The sequence below is a fragment of the Zosterops lateralis genome, assembly GCF_965231275.1.
Source record: "Zosterops lateralis genome assembly, chromosome: 6".
Lineage (NCBI taxonomy): Eukaryota > Metazoa > Chordata > Aves > Passeriformes > Zosteropidae > Zosterops > Zosterops lateralis.
The window spans coordinates 22,570,736-22,592,956 of NC_139761.1; the positions used below are offsets into that span (position 1 = coordinate 22,570,736).

Here is a 22,221-nt window from a genome sequence, read left to right on the forward strand (position 1 = left end):
GGAGGGCAGAGGATGCCCGAGGCAGCCCCTTGCCCGCAGGAGGGCTGCCGTGACCGGCCCCCGCAGAGCTCTGGTTGCCACCTGCCTTCAGGGCCGAGGGGCATCGCCCCGGCCCCGCCGCCACCGCGCTCCGGGGAGCGGGGCCGCCAGTCCCGCCGCAGCCCCCCGTCCGCCGCCTGGCCCCTCCCTCGGAAAGAAACCACATCAGGAAAGTATTCGGGGTATTTTTAGCGGCTTTTAATGCGATTTCACAGCTGGCGGCGGGAGGGGCCTCCCCGCACCGCCCGGACCACCGCGAAGGGCCCGCCCGGCGCTGCCCGAGCGGTGCCGGCAGGGGGCGCCCCCGCGCCGCGGGCGGGCGGTGCTGCGGCCACGTCGGAGGGCGCGGGGCCGGGGCCGGGGGCGCGGGAGAGGCGGCCCGGGAGCGCGGGGGGCGCGGAGAGAGGGCGGGGGAGCGGCGGGGGCTGCGCGGCTGCTGGAGCCATTAGCGCGGGGCTGGCGCGGCCGAAGGCCGGGCTTGGAGCTCCCTCCCCCGCCCGAGCCCCGTCCCGGGGACGTCATGGGAGGGAGGTATAAAATTTCAGCGCCGGGGCCGGGGGAGCGGCAGTGCGCGCGGGCGGGCCGGTGCGGAGCGGTGTCGGTGCGCAGCGGTGTCGGTGCGCGGAGCGGGGCCGGTGCGCGGAGCGGGGCGGCGGACGGGCCGGCGGCGGCGCTCTCCGGCGGGCGAGAGGCGCCGCGGTGCCGCGCTCCCGGGCGGCGCGGGCCGGGCCGCGGGCGATGTAGGGCGCGGGGCCCGGCGGGGGCATGAATGGTGCAGCGAGAGGGGCGGGCGCGGCGCTCCCCCCGCGGGAGGGCGGCGCGGGCCGCTGACACGTGCGGCGGCGCGGCGCGGAGGGGCGCCCCCTGCTCCGCGGGGCCCGGCGGGGCGGCGCATGGGGAAGGAGCGCGGCCCGGCCCGGCACGGCGCCTGCCGCTTCTCCTTGCGGAGCGCTGCCAGCTCTTCCTGGAAGTCCTGAGTCGCGCGCGGCGCAGTGAGTTCATGCACCTCCTCGCCAAGCCTCAGCCTGCGGGTTCTGGCGAGGCCGCCGCCAGCGCGCCGCCCGGTCCCCCGCGCCCTCTCGCCGCCGCTCGAGGGTCTCTCCGGGAGGCCCCCGCCGCCGCCCCCTCGCACATGAAGATGTACGTGCAAAGGGCTCTGGTGCTGCTCTCCCTGCTGAGCTTCGCTACCGTGAGCCTCTCGCTGTCCTCCTGCACCACCTTGGACCTGGACCACATCAAGAAGAAGAGGGTAGAGGCCATCCGAGGGCAGATCCTGAGCAAGCTGCGGCTCACCAGCCCCCCGGAGACCGTGGGGCCGGCCCATGTGCCCTACCAGATCCTGGCTCTCTATAACAGCACTCGGGAGCTGCTGGAGGAGATGGAAGAGGAGAAGGAAGAGAGCTGCTCTCAGGACAACACCGAGTCCGAATACTATGCCAAAGAGATTCATAAATTTGACATGATCCAGGGCCTCCCCGAGCACAGTAAGTGCGGGGCTCCCCGTCCGGCCGGGTGCCGCGCCCGCGGGGCGGAGTGCCCGGGGTCCCGGCGCGGGGGAGGGAGGGAGGGGCGGCCGGCCGGGCCGAGGGGCGCCGGGCCCCCCAAAGGGGCCGCTTCCCCGGCGGGGCGGGGGCGGGCGGGGGCGCGTTTCCCCCGGCCGCGCTCCGGTACGGGGTGAGCGGGAGCCGCGGGGCGGGGCGGGGGGCGCTCAGGACGGCGCGGGGCTCTGCCGGCACTGGGGACGGGGGGTGGCGGGGTCCAGGAGCGGCATCGGCCCAGGCCCCGGCCGACGGCGGCGAGACAAGCCCGTGCCTAGAACCTTGACATCAGAACAAGGCAGGGAGGGGGAAGCCTTGCGGGTGGCGGGGTAAATGCTGCGCACCGGGCTGCGAGACGGCGCAGGTCTGGTGTTTGGGTGACGGCAGGTAGACGGCCGCCTCCCTGCTGAAGCTCCAGCGCCTGCCGCAGAGATACAGACAACCGTCCGGTCCGTGCAGCACTCGCGCCGGCAGTGGAGGAGGTGGAGAGGCACTTGCTGAAGAGACTGCTTCTTGGAGGACACTGATTGAGATGTTAGTCAGATGGTGTGAGCGTTCAGAGAGCAAGCAGGAGACAACGGGGATGCTGAGCAGGTGTAAAGCAGACAGCGATGCCAAAGGGACCCCCAAGGGAACACAAGCACTGAGGAAACATGACAGATGTTGAGCAGGTGTGGAGCAGATGATGAGCAGACCCAGATGTGGACACTAAACAGATTCAGGTGCAGAAGCTGAGCAGATACAAAGAGACTGAGCAGACATGAACCCAAAGCAGATTGCAGATGCTGAGCACATGTAGGCACAAGCAGTCGTTTTGGTTTGTTTAGGATTCCTTGGAATTGGAAGATGCAGTCATACCACTATCCAGGGTGTTCTCCTGTGATGCTGTGCCGTCCTGGGGATAAGATCTGAACACCAGCAGTTCTGGGAGGAGCTGTGACTTGGTGCAGGCAGTCTCAGAATGCAGTTACTCTGCCAGGTTTATGTTCATCTTGACATATGATGAGCTGGAATAAGCTACAATTTAGTAATGCAACAAATTTTACTTAATCTCTACCAGACTGCATTCCATATGGTTATATGATTAGCTCTTAGCTCAGGAGACACCGAGATTCAAGGAACAGAAAGGGCAAAGGTTACCTGTATTTCAGCATTTTTGACCTACTGAAGTATCATTTGTGAAATTATAAACATATATGGGAAAACCAAGTGTCTGCAAAATAGTACAGCCACACTATGCACTTGCATTTTTGGGGGAAGGAAATGGGGAAAACACAAAGCACAACAGTGGCAAATGGAGTTAGGGATGTGGATTTGGCTAAAATAGAGGGGAAAGCGGAATGAAGAAACAGTGCATGAAAAAGAGTGATGAGCAGGGATTGTGGCTTTGGGAAAATTCCTGTGGAAATGAATGATCCTGTCCCATGTCCCCATAGGACACTGGGTTCAAAAGACCAAGTATTGTTGAGATTAAATTTCTGAGAGTGGGCAGTGTAGATGCCACCACCCAGAGAAGGAGGGAACTTTGTAATTTGGTCACACTGGGGGAGACTAGCTCCAGACAGATTGTAGTGGTGGAGAGAGACACACTCTTTTTGAAACCTGGGGAGTTTCATTGCTTACACCATGGCTGAATTTGGCCTCGCATCTTCAGAAGTGGCTAGTGCTCAACTTTCCCATGACTCTGTCACTGTGCCAGGTGGTGATCTAAGAGCATGCTCTGAGCCAAAGCCGGTCTCCTGGGGAGGGGGAAGGGGAGGACTACTCCATTGAAGGAACTGCAGTGATGATACAGAGAAGTCTGAAATGTGTGCACCTCACACAAACTGTTCTAGCTACAGACTATTAGTCAAGTGGCATATTGGCTCAGAGAACCCATCCTTTTCAAAGATACAAAGCCCAAATGTGAGAAGAGCTGAGGAGCAAAAAAAGCAAGGAGGAGAGCCAAGTTCTCCATCCCTTCTTTGAGCTGCCTGGTGACTCATGGAATGGTCTTTTCCCTTGTGCATCTCAGGTACATTGCCTGAATTAAAAGTGATTTTCAGAGTGTAACTCACTTTTGACTGGCCATTCACTTCAGGGATCTCAGGTGGATCAGACCCCTTTAACCACTGACTTGGTTATGTTCAAGCTTGGGAAGCATTTGCAACAGTCCTGCAAATAGCTTTTTTGCCTACCTTCCTGAAGGAAAAACAGATGCCATTTTCCAAGGCAGCTTGAGAGACAAGGCAATTAAAGTCATGGGTCGCTAGGGCCAAACATTTATTCCCTCTAAACCTGCCACCTGCAGAGTTCCAGATGGATCAACTTTTTTTCTCTAAAGTTATGCAGCTTTGGCATAAAACACCTTGGTGATTCAGAGGTATAATATAGAGTGAGGCAATACCTGCTCACAGACAGCCTACCCTTCCTTCTCATCAAACTTGAACTGCACAGCCATCAGCCTTCCTGGGGCTTGCCAGAAACAACTGCTTCTGCTGGATCCAGCAGCATGTGGTAAACCTGCACCTCACTTAGAGCAGTGGTAGGAAGATGGAAGCTCCCAAAAGAACCTGCTCTCTGTATCACATTATACACACAAACAGGCAACTGGTCTCATCATTGGTGCCGTGAACAGCTCTGGGCTGCTGACTCCACAGTAACAGCAGGTTCCAGTTGTGAGGATATGTCATACCAGACATAGCCTGGCATGGGTGCACAGGGTGTCACAGATTCCTGGTCTCCAGGCTTGGTTACTGCCACTGGGAGTTGTCGACTGGGAGAGCTTGCAGGAATATTGCCTCCAGGCTTTGTTCTGTGCTGGTGGTGAACAGGACTGGATTCCAGTGTGATTAACACACCTCAGCTGGGTCTGGACCAAATTCCCTGAAAAATCCCCTTGCTCCCTTTGCCTGTGCCCTCATGCAAAAAAGTACTTGGCTGTCAAGTTTCCTGGGAGTGAGACCTCTGTCCTGAACCCCATGCTATGAGAAACAGGCTCCAGCCTCACACTCACAGAGTGAAACACAAAACACAGCTTCATTTCTGCATCATAGAAGGCTTGTTCCCAGGGTACAAAGGGAACATGAAACTTTTAGGGAAGGGAAAAGAGCTATTACTGTTTTCACTGGGAAGGTCTTCCAATACCAGCACCTTGATGGTGAAATAAGTAGAAAGCAGTGTGGCTTTCTTCTTTTCTTACAGCAGGTGAAAATCAGTAGATGTAATGTCTTAGCACCATGGCTGTCTAATTTAGCCAAAAACATTAAGATGATAACACAATAGTTGTCTCTCATCAGCTCTGTGCTGTAGGACCGTATTTGCAGACTCTAAATAGATTGTCAGATAAAGTGCTGCTGTTGGAAACATACTGAGCTACACTGACCAGTGGTCTGATGCAAAAAGGCATTTCTGATGATAATTGGGACACCCCTTACGGCCAGGCAGTCAGGTCTGAAATGAAAGGGCAGGCTGTTAACAGCACTATTAATAGGGCAAGGCGTGCAAAGCAGCTTCAGGGGCTATTGAAACACAGTATCTGCCTCGGTCTAGGATACAGAACAGAAATCAGTGTTAGACTTCAACTAGGAAGATGTCTTTGGGCACTTAATGAGAACTTGGGTTTTTGCTGGGCTCTTCTGCAGCATCAAACCTTGAACTGTTCACAGAGGTGGAGTCCCCCCAATAAGCATTTGTGTGTGGCTGGGGCACCCTTCATGTTGCAGGGTTTTTGGGCTGAGCAGGCCAGCTTGTGCCTACAGTGGGGTGTGGTCTCCTGGGATTCATGAACAGCCACCTCTTCAATAACAGCTAGAGACTTTCCCTTATGGGAATGCTGTTCTGCTCAGTAGTACTAATGACAAAAACTCCTCCAATTAAAGTCTTATGTCAGCATCTGGTCCTTAGCTTATTGAGTAAAAATTCAGCACCCTAAAAACACATCCTTGAAAACTGGCAGGGTCCTGCTTGCTGAATTTGTGTGTAGCACAAGAGGAAGACCTTCATCTCCATCCATACGAGTGTACATCAGTGTTGCTGAAATCAGGATTTGGCGTGGGAGGTGAACCTCTGAACTCAGGTGCTGTTTCACACTATCCCATTTTCAGAAGCTGTTTCTCAGAGGAGATAGTGATGGTGGGATCAAAAGAGGGGCCTGCAGGACTTCAGGAATGTAGCTTGAAGGTTGTTCCAGCTAGGGCTTCTAGCCAGTTTGTCACAGGCTGGAACCATGTCTGGGAAGAGGTGATAGTTCTTCTTTCTGTTTCTTTATGTTTGTTTAGAAGCAACTTAAATATCAGCAGATATAAGAGCCTTCTGCTGCATTGGACAACAGTCAGAGGTCATCTGAGAGGCTCTGCAGGGCTGCAGACAAACCTGCATGTGGATATAGAGCAGGAGCTGCTGTGTCTTGTCTGCAGGAAGCTTTCATGATACTAGAGCCTTCAAGGCTAGCAAGGTCAATAGGAGAGAAACAACAGCAACAACAAAAACTTCCATGAGACCAAAATGACCCCTCTGATGAGATTGTTAGTTGCTCTTGAGGACTCTGGTTTGGACTTTAAAGGTTTTACCTCCTCTCTTTTGAGGCATCTGTGAAATGGCTTTTTCTGTTCAGCAGACACACATGGAAGCAGAAAATTGCTGCATTATTTCCTGCTCATGTGTGTGATCTTCACAGGCCCAGTACTATTCATGAACTCCTTCTCCAGTTCATGAGTGAGAACCAATTTTAAACCCTAGTTCTTTCAGTACACATTGAATAATCACTGCCCCAAAGAGTTTTGACACCTCATAGCTTGTGTTTTTTGACACTGGGTGGTTTCCATTCTAGGAGGCAATGTCAAGATTCAGCAGCAATGGGATCACTTTGTATGTGGCTTCATGTCTCCATCATGAGCAGAATAACAGCACCCTAGCTGTTGGGAATAGGCCTCACTAACTGCAAGTGAGGTTGTCCCATTGCCTGGCCTTGGGTTGTCATTTTGGTTGCAGCCAAGTAATGAGTATTATCAACATTTGATGAGCAGAGATAGAAGACATAATAATAAACATACTGTGGTTGATCTTTACTAATTAATTCTCCATCTTGTGGCATTGAAATTATGATGGCAGTAAATGGGAATGTTTGCAAAATGTTGCAATGTAGACCAAATTTGAGTTAATTCATCCTGTGTTATCTTGAGCTAGATAGCTGTGCTTCACAGGTGGCAAGATGTTTGAATGACAAGTCTCTACTGGAAAGCTCTTTCTCAAACAATATTTATTTGAGATCCTGCCTCTCAGGGATGTGATTCTCAGTGTTTCTACATTTCTTTCTCCTAGATGAGTTGGGCATTTGTCCAAAAGGTGTCACCTCCAATGTGTTCCGCTTTAATGTGTCGTCAGCAGAGAAGAACAGCACCAACCTATTCCGGGCTGAGTTTCGAGTGCTGCGCGTGCCCAACCCAAGCTCCAAACGCAGTGAGCAGCGCATTGAGCTCTTCCAGGTGAGTATTCTCATCACCTTCCCCAGCGTCTGAGCCCAGAATAGCTTGACTCCTTAATTGTTCTCTCAACTGGTATGTGCAGAGCCATAGAAGAGAAGAAAGTGCATGCTGTAACCCAGGGTTCTTCCACCATATGCAGTGATACAGTCACCTTTCTTTCCTTTTACAATGTGGTGCTGCCCTTTTCCCTCTTGGAAGGGGAGCCCCTCATCAGTGGAGCAGCTCTGATCCTTCTGTCACATCATATGTAGGACCCTTGACAATTTTATTCCTTTGACTGTTGTAGTACAGTTGGTGCTAATCCAATGGATGGAGCTCTCTGTCTTGTCACTGATTTACTAGAAAAACAGTGCTTGCTTTCAATGTTCCCTTCAGCAGCAGCTCCCCAGGAGCACAATTCAGCCCACCTGTTAATCCAGATACTTATCTAGAGCTTCCTTTGAACCTAGGGACTGCCAGAATAAGGTCTGGTTCATGCTTGGAAGTGGTAATAGGCTGAACTGGACCATGTAATGATACAGCTTAACATCCCAGCTTAGCAGCACACTCCCACAGGCTCATGTCCACTTTTCCATAAGAGTGCAACTAAAATTGTCTTTGGGTGGTAGTTCTTGAGGACTTCCTGGAATCCAGCATCAACGATCACAGCAATTCTCCACCACACAACTGACACAGGAGGTGATCTCAGAGCTTCTCCATATGTTCAGTGGTCTGTGGAGTCATCCTGGGGTCTGCAGGAAGGAACATCTTGAATGTGCTGTGGTTGTTTGTCTGGAAGTGGGAAGAGATGTCAGAGCATAGGCAGAGGTCTCCAAACCTGAACAGCCCTGGTGTGTTTTGACAGAAGTTGAAGAGTGTAGGACACCTGAAAATGCCACGGTGAGAACTCAGTAAATTGGCTTCCTGGGCTAGTGACTTGTGGCAAGATGCTGTATTTATCACTGGTGGTTCTAGTCTGAAATCTAGATCCATATTCCACAGGTGTATACAAAAACAAATCCATCCATTAAATGAATTGCTGTGTGCTTCTGCCTTTATATGTGTGCCCCAAAACAATTCTGAATTGAGAGAGGTGGGCTGCTTAGGACACAGAAATGAGCATTGTGTAGATCATCTCTGGAGTTCCAGATGGTTGTGAAGCATGTCCTTCTCACGTCACTCAGGGTATTCCTGGAGTCTCACTTGCCAAGACCAACCTTATAAATTAGTTTTTAGCAAGCTGTGAGAGAAAAAAAGACTGAATACTATCTCTTCCTTCTGCACAGCACTGGTTGATTTTTTCTACCACTCCTTCTGACACAGATCCTTCGGCCAGATGAGCACATAGCAAAGCAGCGGTACCTCAGTGGCAGGAATGTGCAGACACGGGGCTCCCCTGAGTGGCTGTCCTTCGATGTCACCGAGACCGTGCGTGAGTGGCTTCTGCACAGAGGTAGGGGTCTCAACTGGACTGGGTGTCAAGGCATCCATAGAAATAGGGATCAGTGTTCACGGAAGTATCTTTCTGCTCCTCTTGTCACAGGAGTTTGGTTCACAGAGAGGATAGGTTCTTTTAGTCTGGGAACAAGCGTTTCTCCAGAGAGCTTCCTCAATGTGTGACGTTTGCTAGATTCCTGGCTCTTTCCTGGAGGCTGAACCATGTAGATCTGTGGGCTGAGTCAGAACGAGGATTCATTCCCTGGAGGAAATTCTTTACAACTAAGCCCAGAGGGGACCCCTCTGCTTGTCTAAATGATCATAGAAAATAACAAATTCTTTGCTTAAATTTTCATGTGAATTAGAGCAAATGTAATATGGGAAAAAGCAGCAAGGATCCTGGTTTATTTAGCTGTGTACAGCTTGTCAGGTATAAAGGTGAGGAAGTACCAGAGGATGACACACCTACACAGATGGAGGCTTTAACACTGCAGAGAACGTACCTCTGCTACCACTGGACAGCCCAACAGATAGTTATAGGGCAGTTCCCAGCAGGAACACTGACCCCGTTTACAGCTGGAGCATAAGGCATCGTGACTCACAGCTGGATTGGCCTCACAGATAGAAGCTAGGTGCTACTGAAGACTGGAATGCAGGTACTGGCAAGCAGCTACTCCCTGGAAGGGTAAGCTGTGAGCTTGCAGGCTCCTCCTATTTCAAGCAATCTAAGTTGTGTCCTGATGGCTGAAGTTCAGAGCTGGAACTGCAGCAAGATCTGGGCAGGCACACTAGCTGACAAGGCATCACAAAGTATATATAGTGCTGAGGAAAAAGGGTGCTAGGCACCTTGTCAATGCCCCAGGAAGCCAGATGTTTTAATTCATGGCACAACATAAAAAAAGAGCTTTCATAAGAGTCTTATGTTCCTGTAGTCAGGCCCACACAGCATGACTGGTCCAGGAAGTTATTATGAAAGTAGATTTGCCTCTGGAAAGTCTGTGTGACTTAGACTGCTAGCAGTTCAACAAAACAGGAGGTTGCAGCTGCTGAGAAAAATGCTTCCAGTAAAATTACTTGTCCACATCCAACTTGCTTATTTTCAGACTTCTCCCTCAGACACTGAGCAGAAGCCAGATAATAGGTACTAAGGATGGCAAAACCGATTTAAGAGACCAAAAGTCAGCTCTTCAAAATACTTGTTTTCCCAGGGAAGTTCCTTGAAGCTCACAATGTTTTTTGGATGCTGAATAGCCTAAAAAAAGTAACAAGCAGCACACTTCTTACCTCTCCAGAAAGTTCCCTTGAGCAAGAGCAAGGCTTTTGGCAAAAGCTAGTGGATTTTTCTTTCTGTTCTTCCCACAGCAGCGTCTGTTCCTCAATTCTGATAACATCCCTGACTCTGAGACCAACCCATTGTCTAGGAGTTAGCACAGCATGTGTAAAACTTCCTTAAAACTTCCTTATGCCAGGAGCTGTCCCAGCTGAGAAAGATTGTTTCTCACAGAGTCATTTTCTTTGCAGAGTCCAACCTTGGCCTGGAAATTAGCATACACTGTCCTTGCCATACTTTTCAGCCCAACGGGGACATCTTGGAGAATTTGCATGAAGTGCTGGAGATCAAGTTCAAAGGTGATAAAGAGCTGGGTTAGGGGAGGCTCTTGGGGAAGGGAAAGCCTCAAGCATATAAAGAAAAAAAAGAGGTCTTGCTTTGTGTATTCAAGCACTTTATATTGTGTAACATTTGTCTTAAAACATACACATCTGGGTTTGTGTCTTTGTTATATGGGTATATCCACTATATACATAGGTTACAAAAAGAAGCAAGGGCAGGCTGGGTGGGTTTGCATGAGTGTCTGCAGAAAGGAGTAATTTTGTATTTCAGCATCTCTCTGGGAAGTTCAACTTGATGCCTTCTCAGATTTCCACAGAGGCTCTACTTTCTAGTTAGGGTGACTGAAACACAAGGAAGTTAGGCATCCTGTGTGAGGTGGCTCAGAGAGTCAGTGGCTTGGCTGGCCTGAGAACTAGGAACCTCCTGGCTTGCAGCCCTGGGCAGCAGCCACTGGCCCCCACAGGCTCCATTCCTGAGGCTGTTCTGCAGAGTGCCAACTATCTGACATCTTCTTTAAACCATTCATCTTCCTGCCTATCCTGGGACTCAAGCCAGGAGTGAGTGGGATGGATTAATGGCCCCACCAGCAGTTTGCAAATGGTAAAACAGGTGGCCCATAAGCCTCTATTTCAGGCCTGCAACAGTCAAATTCACCAGAAATAAAGGGGTCTCTGTGAGAGAAGAAGTAAGTAGACACAGTGCCTGAACCTGGTTCAAGAGCCAACATGAGAGTGTTAAATGTACTGAAAGATCTTGTTGCATCCTCCACTTCCATGCTGATTTCTTCTTCATACATCCTCTTTTTCTGAAGGCATTGACAGTGACGACGACTATGGCCGTGGGGACTTGGGACGCCTGAAGAAGCAGAAAGACTTGCATAATCCCCACCTCATCTTGATGATGTTACCCCCACATCGACTGGAGAGCCCCGTGTTGGGTAGCCAGAGAAAGAAACGGGCCCTGGATACCAACTACTGTTTCCGGTAAGTGAGAAACCTGCTCAGATCCTTTGCCTGAGGTGGGCAGGCCTGGCGAGACTCTGTGCCACCGGGAAAGGCAGAGCCCTCCACAACCTCCGGTTGTGGGTCACTGTGGTGCCAGAAGGGCCACTGGCCAGTTCAGCAGAGGTGCTGTGTGAGTCTGGCAGAGCCACTGGTTCAAAGAGACCCGCAAGCACCTTCCAGGAGCACGGGCTGGGCAGGAGTCCGCAGCAGCCCCATGCTGGGTGCTGGAGCAGCAGGGGTATTGGGAAAGCTGCCTGCCAGCAGCACAAGCAGTGCCCTGCCTGCTGAGCTGCCCCTGCTGCCAGGCTGTGCCACTCCTGGCACTTGGCACACGCAGCCACCACGTCCCACCAGCACTGCTGGTACCAGTCCTTCTGCTCAGGAAGCTGCATCTCACAACTGCATGTAGGGCCCCCTTTAGATTCACTGTGTTTCACTACTGTGTTTCAGGAACCTGGAGGAGAACTGCTGCGTGCGTCCTCTGTACATTGACTTCCGACAGGACCTTGGCTGGAAATGGGTCCACGAGCCTAAGGGCTACTTTGCTAACTTTTGTTCAGGCCCTTGCCCGTACCTTCGCAGCGCAGACACCACTCACAGCACGGTACATCCAGTATATTATCCTGCTTGTGGCTGTGATTGCCCCTTCTCCCTAAGTCTGATCAATATCCAGTCTCTTCAAAGCAGCATAAGTAGTTCAGCTCAATATTTGTGAAAAACATTCCAAGGAAACTGCAGGAAAAAAGCCTTGGTGGTTCAGCAAGGAAAATGGGCTTGCTTTGGAGTCAGTATTGAGTCTGCTTTCAGGCAAATCGTGAGGAGAAAGATGCTGTTGTCTCTTGGATAAGATGTGAAACACCAGGACTGATGGTTTTAGGGTACTTACTCGGCAGTGGCCATGGTATTAACTGAATTGTTCACATCAAATATCAGTTCTGGTAATTATCTTCTTCCTAAATTTCTCCTGCAATTTGCACTGGACAGAGGATTTTTCAACACTCTGTGCCAGCTTGTCATGAAAAACTGTTGTGCAATGGCATGTGCCTGCCATCTGCTCCTAGAGGGGCAGCTATAGCTCAAAAGTGCAGGGAAATCCATGTTCATTTCCAGAAGTAAACACAGCTATTCAGTAAGATCTACCTTCTCACAGTATCATTCTCAGCTGCATGAATCCTACCTGACCTACAGTAGGGAGGAAGCTACTAGGCAGTGAGATTTTTGAGTGAAAACTTGGCAGAAAGCAAATGTCTTTAGGTAACTTAGGCATAACCTCTGGTCAGTCTTTGGGAAGAATACAGTCTGAGCCCGGCTAGAGTGGAAGAAAATAAAAGTAATAGAATAGCACAGGTATGGTAAAAATATCAAGAGGAAAAGACAGATTAAAGATTAGATAGTCCATTGCTGAAGCAGGAAAGGACAGAGGAAAATCCTGTGCTTTTTCTGCCCACAAAAGACAAAAGGCAGCAATCCAGATAATGCAACAGCTCACTAGCAAATTACCTTCAAATTCCACTAAAACAGTTACTGGAAAAATCAGATTCAACTGAAGAAAAATAACTAGGTAAAGATGGTATTTCAGAAAAGATGCTAATATTTTCTTGACAGCTTGACAGTGTGCATTGCAGTAAGGTTCACTGAAGCTCAAGGACTAATATCAGTGGGAACAGCTGATCTGTGGGAATGAAGAAGTGAACAGATGCTGGCCAGTAAGCACAAGACAAAGCAAGGGAATGAACAGCTTTGAAAGGGTAATGGGCATGTAGCTTTACCATCTGGTTGTCCTGAGAAGCTCTCTAGAAGGTAACTGGACTGAATCACTGTGAGAGACAGGAGACTTTAGAATGACTCCTATGATCTTAAGCAAGAAAGGAAATGAGCAAGCATTAAGGTCAGTGAGGTGATCAAAGAAAACTTTAGAACAGTACAGCTGCTGACAGCTTGCCAGCACCACTTAGGAAATACATGATGAAAAGAAAACTTCTCACCACTCTGTTTAACTTGCTGTTGAGTAGTGGCCCCAGAGCACATGATACCCTGTGGACAGCCAGGGGTACTTTGCTTAGGATCCCAGAGAGTACCACAACAACAGTGATTACATGGATCTAGATGATAGAACAAGATGTATCCTTAGCACCTCTCATCCCCAAACACTGTTAAATAGTTAAAATACAATGTGTTAGACCCTGTCATTTATACCAGATAAGCCCTGAAGAGACCACACTAGTGCAGGTGAGATCATGCTCACTGCTGAGAAGTGGTCACCTCTGGCAAGAAATGTGGCAACTGCTCTGTAGTGGTTACATGGCTGTAGTGTATAGTCATCTGTGGGCTGGGGCCAGCTGGGAGGAAGAATCCAGCGAGGTCCCACAGGACACTGTCCTGGCTCCAGTATTATAGTGTAATGACTTGGAGGATGGAGTGGACAGAGAAGGCATCAGACAGTTCAAAGCTGGGAGGGAATTGTAGATACTTGAGAGGACTGGCATCCACCCAGTGCTATCTGGAGATGTTGGTTGAAATAAGCAGCACAGATACTCTTTCTTCTGGTTTCTTTAATAGAATCCAAGACAGCATGGCCCCAGGCTGGTTACACCCAACCTTGTTAAAAGCAAAAATTGTGACACGCTGCTGTACCAAATTAGAGATGAAAGGAGACAACTACTTGTACTCCTTCAACCCTTAAGCATCAGTCACAGAGAGCAAGGGTATTACAACTAGAGAAAACAAAAAAAACTCTTAACAGTCAGGCCAGGGCAGGTGAGACCCTTTAGAACCAGGCCGTGATCAGGAAGTGACAGAGGAGTATTACTCATCTCAGGGAAATACCCTCTGATGAGCATAGTACAAACACCTAGAGACTTGTTGACTTGGCAGCCCCTTCCTCTCCTCAACCAACTTCAATGTATTCCTGACCTTGTAAAATACATTTACTTTGTTCCTGCAGGTGCTGGGTTTATATAATACGCTGAACCCTGAGGCATCTGCTTCACCCTGCTGTGTTCCCCAGGACCTGGAACCACTCACCATCTTGTACTATGTCGGGAGGACCCCCAAAGTGGAGCAGCTCTCCAACATGGTGGTGAAATCCTGCAAGTGCAGCTGAAAGGCCCCCTGGCCCACCCAAAGCCAAGGAAAAAACTGTCAGCACCCACTCTCCTGCTCCCAGGCTAACACAAAGGGAACTGGGGGTCAGAGACTACGCATGCTGAGGGCCAAGTGCCAAACCTTGAGAGTCTGGCAGCCCTTGGGGATTTCTTCTGGAACACTCCTTGGTCGTCTTGGCAGTGTAATGTTCCTTCTAGGAAGTACTTTGGTGACACAAAGGCCACACTCTCCAAAATGGCTGGACAGTTGGTGCGGAAGAAAAGGATAATGTGGAAGAACTGCTGTGTATTTGAATGCTGGGTGGTTGAGATGGGAAAGCAAGAGAATGAGAAAGCAGGTGAAAGGGAGAATGGAAAAGGGGAGATGTTTTCTATTCTTGCTTTAGCTATCTTAAGACCTCAGCCCTCCCCATTAGCCTAAAGTATCAAAGGTTTTCCCTGTAGGAGGAATTTATGAAGGTTTCCTTAGAGATGGAAAATGCACCAAGCAGGGAAGCTGCTAAGAGAAGAAGTGCTCAGAGATACACTTAAGACTTTTGTTCCTCAGAGCTGTGCTCCAGGAGTCCTGCAACTGAAACTGTGTCTGCCAAAACCTCTAAGTTCAGTTGATAGGATCCTGGCTATTGGGTTCCACATGTAAACTGCAAGGCTCTCAGTCACCCTACCAAGGGTGGGCAAATACAAGGAAAGAGGGTGCTGAGACCATTTTCAGAGAGCCTGATGTCTCCATTCAGTTCTTTTACCTTCCTGGAGTTTCTAAGAGATGGTTTCAGGGTCAGGGCAGGAGCTTCTGTGGGTACCTGAATACTGGGCCTGTTCATTTGTGACCTGATACACCCTGAGGATCTCTTGTCTGTTGTGGTTTTTGAGGTGCTTTAGGGTGTTCTGCACCAATTCTGCATGATGACCTGAACTTGGTCTCACCTGCCAAGACTTAAAAAATAGTAATCTCAAAAACTTTGTAAAAAATAAATATTTGGAGGGCGGGGGGCGAGGGGAGGGAAATGCAAAGTTTTTCACAAGCAAGTTTTTTGCTGGAGGGTTAGATGATTTACTGTTTTTAAACTGCTACTGCTGTGGCATACTCAGTCTAAAATTTTTACCCTTTCCAAAATGTCTCTTCAAAAGAACAGATAGAATTTAAGTCAGCAAGAAATTCCCCAAATGGAAATTTATTACCCTCAAACTGTACCTGGTGTAAATGTGCCTCGTTCCAACCTAGTCCTTCAGACATGTACATCACTGCTGGCATCTGCTTTTGATAGATTCATATAAAGCTCCCCTCAAACATAAAACATTTTCAGCAATACTGTTTAAATATTCAAGGCAACGCAGTTGCCACAGCTGACAAATGTCCTATGTCCATTTGAAGGTATATGTGGTCTGCCAGTACAGACCTGTACATCCAGGTGAATAACACACCCTTCCTCTCATGTACTGATTTGGTGCCCATAAAAAAGATTACAGATGCTGCCTGGGCAAGAAATCAATGTAATCCTTTAAATGTGTTTTTGCAGCCATAGATACTCCCAGAGGTAAAAATCTCTGGTGCTGAATGCCACATGAGACTCAGGGGCTGTGTCTGACTTGTCAAAACACAGCTACTTAAAGGTCATGTTCTAGAAACCATAGAGGTTCCTCCCTGTCTCCTCCCAGTTCCTGGTCTCCAGCAACTGTGTAAAATGACACCTGGCTGATTAATCACTTGAGGCCAGGGCTCTCCAGGGTCAGCTCAGAATCCAGCTCTTCCATCAAGCCCTTCACAATAGTGGCTGCTTCCATATAGTTCATGTGAGGCTGCCAAACCATGTAAACTCCAATGTCTTAATAAACCCTTCCTGAACCATTACCAACTGGTTAGGGGTTAGCAAGGGTGGGTCAGTAGAGGCAGCCTGCCAACCTGTATGCCATTTTGGCCAGGGCACACATGCCCTGATAGAGGCACTCCCCAGTGCTTCATCCTTTTCATCTCTCTGGGGCTTCCTGACCTGTGTGATTGGTGTGATGATGAAAGCTCTGATAAGCCTGCAGCACTACAGTATTGCTGTGCCCTTTGCATCTCTCCATGCCTACTCTTCCCTGCCACCTGCCCAGGGAAGGAGCAAATAAATTCATTATGACTACGCCACCATGCCAACAGACAGGCCAGAAATTTACTAGCTACAAGAAAGTGTGTGTGGGGGAGAAATCCAGATGCCTATTGGCATAGGAATTCCCTCTGATCTCCTTTTAGTAGCAGCCTCAAGGGAGGTTTTGGCTTACAAGCTGCAGCCTGTTCTTTGGTCATTGTTCCTCTCGAGCCCTGGGCTGGCTTTGCTCCTCATCCAACTGAAGGGCTTCCTTGCTAATAAACAGGGAAGCAAGGATGGAGGAGCTGCAAAGGCTTGAGCTAGAACACTTGCACACTCAAAAGTTCTGTGTGGCACTTGGAGCACATCAGAACCACCCACAGATTAGCCCTGGCAGCCCCTTGACATGGGACTGTCTTACTAGCCCTTGTTCACTGCTGCTCCTCAGTGACAGGAAGGGGCAGCAGAAAGACCAAGCCTTTTGCCTCTTGGCAAAGGAGACAAAATGGCAATGGAAAATCAGGGGTGAAGAGTCCTGGGGTGTCCAACCAGTATATATACTCATGGGAACAATAATTTTTGAAATCCAGCACATTTCAGTTACTGCTTTTCTGTTCAGCCTTCCATTTCTGTAGCAACATTTGAGAATTAGATTTGTGAGACAGACTCTGATTTCATTTTCTTAAAACTAAAGTAACTTTTCCAGGGGTGCTTTAGCTATAATTCAGCAACAAACTATACTAGCTACATAGGGCTTAGTAACAGATTGAATACACTTCTGGGTGCAAGTGTACAAAAATGTTTCAGGACACTTGTGTGAGAAGGCAGAGGGCAGTTACTGTGCTGTTACTAGCTAGCAAATTGAAGAAGACAATGGGAAAGAAAAAGTGGGATCTTCAATGCCAACACTGAATACATCTCTCAACAGTTCCCTTTTGTTGTTTTCAGAAACAAACAAAAGCTGATGAAAACAATCCCGGCACAGTTTGTCTCTTTAACAAAGATCAATGGTTAGAAAGAGTGAAAAAAGACCCTATTCTGCAGTGCCATAACGCAGATCCTATACAGATGATCAAACAACCTTCTGTGCAGTCCCTCTTTCTCTGTGGCAAACTATTATAGCATGCAAAAGACCTAGATCTGAACTTGAACACCTTGTTTTTCAGGCTGTAGTGCACTGTAGCGTTCTGAGAGGAACACTGCTTCAGTGACTACAGAACATACACTTATACCTCAGCAAAGAATGGTCTTTGCAGACTAAATGAGTCTTTGTTCCCTGGGCTTTGCATTGGATGGTCTCTAGCAATCCCACTGCACTTAGATAAAGCCCATCCCTGTTACACTGTGTAAACTGGGATATGCTGCTTGGTGTTTCCATATAACCAACAGACATCAATACACTCAGTCAGAAAGATGGACCATGAACAAAAGTAATAAAAGACAAACATACCTGTCCGTTCCTCTGGCAACATCATGGCTCTGTTCTGCTGGGTCCTGGTATGCCTTTTATCTCTCTGTTGTAGCTATCAGATTTTCATTTTCCCAGTTCACAGATCCTTTTCTCATCTTTCTATGCTGCTCTGAAGCTTTCCTTATCTGTGACTACAATATCCTCACCAGAGCAAATATACAGGAGGTCTGGCTCAAGTTTCTTTGTCAATGCAATCACTACAGCCATCCCATGAAGCGGATCCATTGAAATGTCTTAGGTGGTAGATGTCTTCAATATGATCTCAAGTCCAATGCAGGGCAGGCTGAGTATCACAGTGACCAGAATGCAGCTCTAGAGCCAGCTCCACTGTGCAGAAAAGGGTTTTTTGCCCACTACAAGTATTTCTAGTGGCATACAAAAGAGCATCTCTGTAGTACTGGCTTGTCTTCTCTAATAGGTGATTGAAAGGCAATAAAGTCCATAATGAAAATGCAGTTTTCAATACATATGGAGTCAACAGTGTTGTATCTACACACTTGGAAAACTATACTACTTTGTGGTCTTATTGGCTACCTATAATCTACATTAATTGTGGTTTAGAATAACAGCAGCAGTTTGAATATACTGCAAGGATGCAACTATGCCTTCTAATTCTTTAGAAATAACATCTATTATTTTTTACATTCAAACTTAGTAAGACATATTGGTCAAAAGCTGTGTAAAATTACTATGTTTAGTAAAAGAACACCTGGACTTCCAGATATCTGTTTTACCAGTATTTTCTTTTGTATAGAGGGAATTCATTTTAAATCCTGGTTAATTTCTTATGCATTTCCAGAAGTGACAGATGGAAACAACAAAGCTCAGTGTCTCTTGTCCTCTCTTGAAGAGAGGCTTCAGATACAAATGCAAGATCCTTTATCATGCAACAAGTCAACACAAAAGAGATGAGACAGTTTACTCATTATGAAATAGATTGTCTTAGAAATGAATTCTGGTGTATCGACAAGAAATACAGCAAATGAAAACTGTTAATTAAAGGTTGCCATTCTCTAAATGACAGTAATGCATTTGAGATGCCACTTATGCCCGTAATTACAGAAAAAATATGGTACAGCACTTTGGATGTCACAATTTCCAGGAAAGACCAGTTTCCAAGATTAAAGATCTCAGTTACTTGGCTGCTTTATGACATTCTTATATAGGGCTAGGTTTCTTAGAAAGATGCAGAGATGGTCTGAAGGCATTCAACCAAGCAGCTGGGCCCTTTCCACTATTGGCCTATGATTTAATGAAAAATACACTTAGAGATAAGGACCTTTCAATCTGGTAATGAATAATGGTTTATTTACAGCTGTGGTTTATGGCAAACCACTCCTCCTCTCCTCCCCTCCCCCTCCATCACCCCCATTATTGGTCTCCTACATCCTACAAACTTAGAGAACAGCTTCCAGGCAGAAATTCTGTCCCTATGCTGGCTTATACTGCTACTGTTAACTTAAACCAAGCAATACCAAGTGGTACCTTCTGAAGGCAAAGACTTATTTCTCCCTCTTTCAGGAGGGTTGTGATCTTTGTGCAGGGTGATATTCTTTGCCTCTCATTCCACTTAGTTGACTAGGAAAGATCATAGAATGGTTTGGGTTGGAAGGAACCTTAAAGATAATGTAGTTCCAACCCCCTACCATGGACAGGGACACCTTCTGTTAGACCACGTTGCCAGAGCTTCATCCAGCTTGGTCTTCAACATCCCCAGGGTTCCAGTGTACACATTTTCCCTGGGCAGCTTGTTCCAGTGCCTCATAAACCTCACAGTAAAGAATTGCTTCCTAATATCTAATCTAAAATTATTCTTTCAGTTTGAATCTATTCCTTCTTGTCCTGTCACTACTTGATGTTGTAAAAAGTCTCTTTTTGTCTTGTAGGCTCCCGTCAGGTACTGGAAGGCCCCAGTTAGGTCCATCCCTAAGTCATCTCTTTTCCAGGCTGAACAAACCCAATTCTCTCACTCTGTCTTCACAGGACAGGTGCTCAGTCCCCGTGATCATCCTGGTGTCCCTGCTCTGCACTTGCTCCAACAGGTCTTCCTGTGCTGGGGATCCCAGAGCTGTACACAGCACTGCAGGTGGGGTCTCACCAGAGCAGAGCAGAGGAATCCCTTTCCTCACCCTGCTGCTCACACTGCTTTGGATGCAGCCCAGGACACAGTTGGTTTCTGGGCTGTGAGTTCACATTGCTGGCTCATGCCCATCTCTCCTCTCACCCCCAAGTCCTTCTCAGCAGGGCTTCTCTCCTGTTCATCCCCCAGCCTCTGCTGATACCAGGGTTGCCCTGACTCAGGTGCAGCACCTTCCACTTGACCCTGTTAAACCTCATGAGATCCCGTGGCCCCACTTCTTGAGTTTGTCCAGGTCTCTCTGGATGGCAACTCATTCCTAGGTGTGACAGAAGAACAGGAAGATACCTCATTGCTGTCCACATGGGGCCAATATAGGAAAAAATTAACATCTAGGCATTAGGTGTGTTGCAGAAAGCAAAGTGAGCTTCCTTTTTCTGGTCTGCCAACACTCAGCCATTTCTCACTGGCTGTTTAGATAGTCACTCATCAGATTCAGAAATGAGGCATTATAATAATAGATCATGGCCAGTGCATATACATCACTTGATGAAAGAAACCAGCTGGGTCATATCAAACCAGATTTCCTGACATTTTTCAGGAAGGATTTCTTTTTTCTCCTGAAGTTATTATCCTCTTCAGGAAGCAGACAAAACAAAGATTTGCTGTGCAGCCAGGGGCAAATCTTACAGGATTTGTGCAATGCATGCAGTGTAATGACTGGGGAATGTCATGGTAGCCGTATTCTGGCCCTTTTTTGAAACAAAATTTTGGCCTTTTGGAGTGCTGAAATCCTCTTGTAGGTTGACTAGATGCTTGGGAGAAATCCACTGTTTTTAAAGACTTGTAAGAAACTCCACTTGCAGAGGAAAGCAGTAGCAGATAGTCTGACTCACAACAAGAGTCCCTGAAAGACATCCAGCTTGCAACAAGCTGCCTTGCATGACACAATTTGACATCTGCCCCCTCAAAGGAGACTTGCTACAAAACTCCCTAAGTATGCTTCAGGATCTGAAGATCTCATTTAGATACCACCATGCTAAGTGTTCTGTCATGCTAATCTGAAGAACTGGAAAAAAACAAATGTTACAAACAAAGAGAAACAAAAGAGATGGGAATAAATTCTCAGGAAAATCTAGTGTGACAGCAGTTACACTGCACTGAATTGTCTTCATTTTTGTCATTTACCTGCCTTCATTCAAAGACCTGGGCCCCAATTTGGCAGAAAATGCCACCAATCTTTATTGCTAGATAATTTTCAAAAGGAAGTTTTACTACACATATGGAGACATGAGTTTTGTAGGTCTGTGGATAAGGAAAAAATAAAAATCCAGGCTGGTATCACAGAAAAAAATGTATTCCACATTGAATTTCTGGAATTAGAAATAGTGGAGAAAACACTTTCAGGAAGGAAGAAAACCCCAGATTGAATGAGGGAAAGCATCATGCAACTGGAAGCATTAGCAATGTAATTAGTGGCACCAATGAGATGCCTAAAGCTTCCCAGCAGAATCACAGCTCTCTATCTGCACCTTGAAGATTGGTGTATTAAGACATCCTAGGTGTATTAAATATATTATATTAAATATATCTGACACAGCATAACTTTTTCAGAAGATCATATCAATAAGGCAAAACCACATGAAAACAACGAGGTAAATCCTATACGATAATTACTGGAAACAGCATGGAAAAAATCCCTTGTCATCTTTCTTCCCTAGAGTCAGAAAAAACCATAGTAGTTTTATAGTAGAATGAGGGAGTGATGACAGTCAAGCTTTTTGACTTGTCAGTACAGAAACTTTTCAAAGACTCTTTCCTGACTTTTGACACGATAATACTCAAGATATACGGATCAGTTCAATGATCCCAAAATATTTTATGACTTTGGAACGTAATTACACTGAGTACTGTAACTTGTCTCCCCTTTGTGTGAGGGAAGGAGACTATATCATTGCTGTAACTATGGTGAAATGAGGTTTTCTAAAATATTCTTGCAGGGGCACCAAATTGAACTAATGTTCTGAGGTTGTCTTCTGTTGCACATCCCAGAACAGCAGAAGGCAAAATGTCAAATACAGTATTGAAATTTCTTTTAGAGATAACAGCACCTCTTTCAACCTGCCCCAAACAAATCATAAAAATTTTGTTAATAAAAGTGTGTTTTTAACAGCCCCCCAAATCTTTAACAGCTGCATCAAAATTGGTCTTTTTAAGACAAACTTGAATTGTCTGATAGATCAGATAAAGAAGCCACTTCTTTTCAAAGAATAGAAGATTTCTCAAGGTCACTGTCTGTGCTATAGGCGTGGACTTGTAGAGAAGAGGCCTTGTTAAGTATAGTCTTTTCCCTTGGGAACCACTATGATTCACTGAATACCACTGGCAAAGGCTTCATACCAGGGTCTCCACAGTGATCAGTGATT

The 22,221-nt window shown here is 47.5% G+C and overlaps 1 protein-coding gene across 1 annotated transcript; it reads left to right on the plus strand.

Annotated features, from left to right (window-relative positions):
- Positions 1-808: 808 nt before the first annotated feature.
- Positions 809-20,088, plus strand: TGFB3 (transforming growth factor beta 3; the record flags this gene model as incomplete). Its single annotated transcript, XM_083862979.1, has 7 exons — positions 809-1,523; positions 6,879-7,042; positions 8,345-8,474; positions 9,980-10,087; positions 10,882-11,053; positions 11,525-11,678; positions 14,019-20,088. 7 exons carry the CDS (start codon positions 809-811, stop codon positions 14,175-14,177), a joined length of 1,602 nt encoding a protein of 533 aa, XP_083719105.1. The 3' UTR covers positions 14,178-20,088.
- Positions 20,089-22,221: the final 2,133 nt, after the last annotated feature.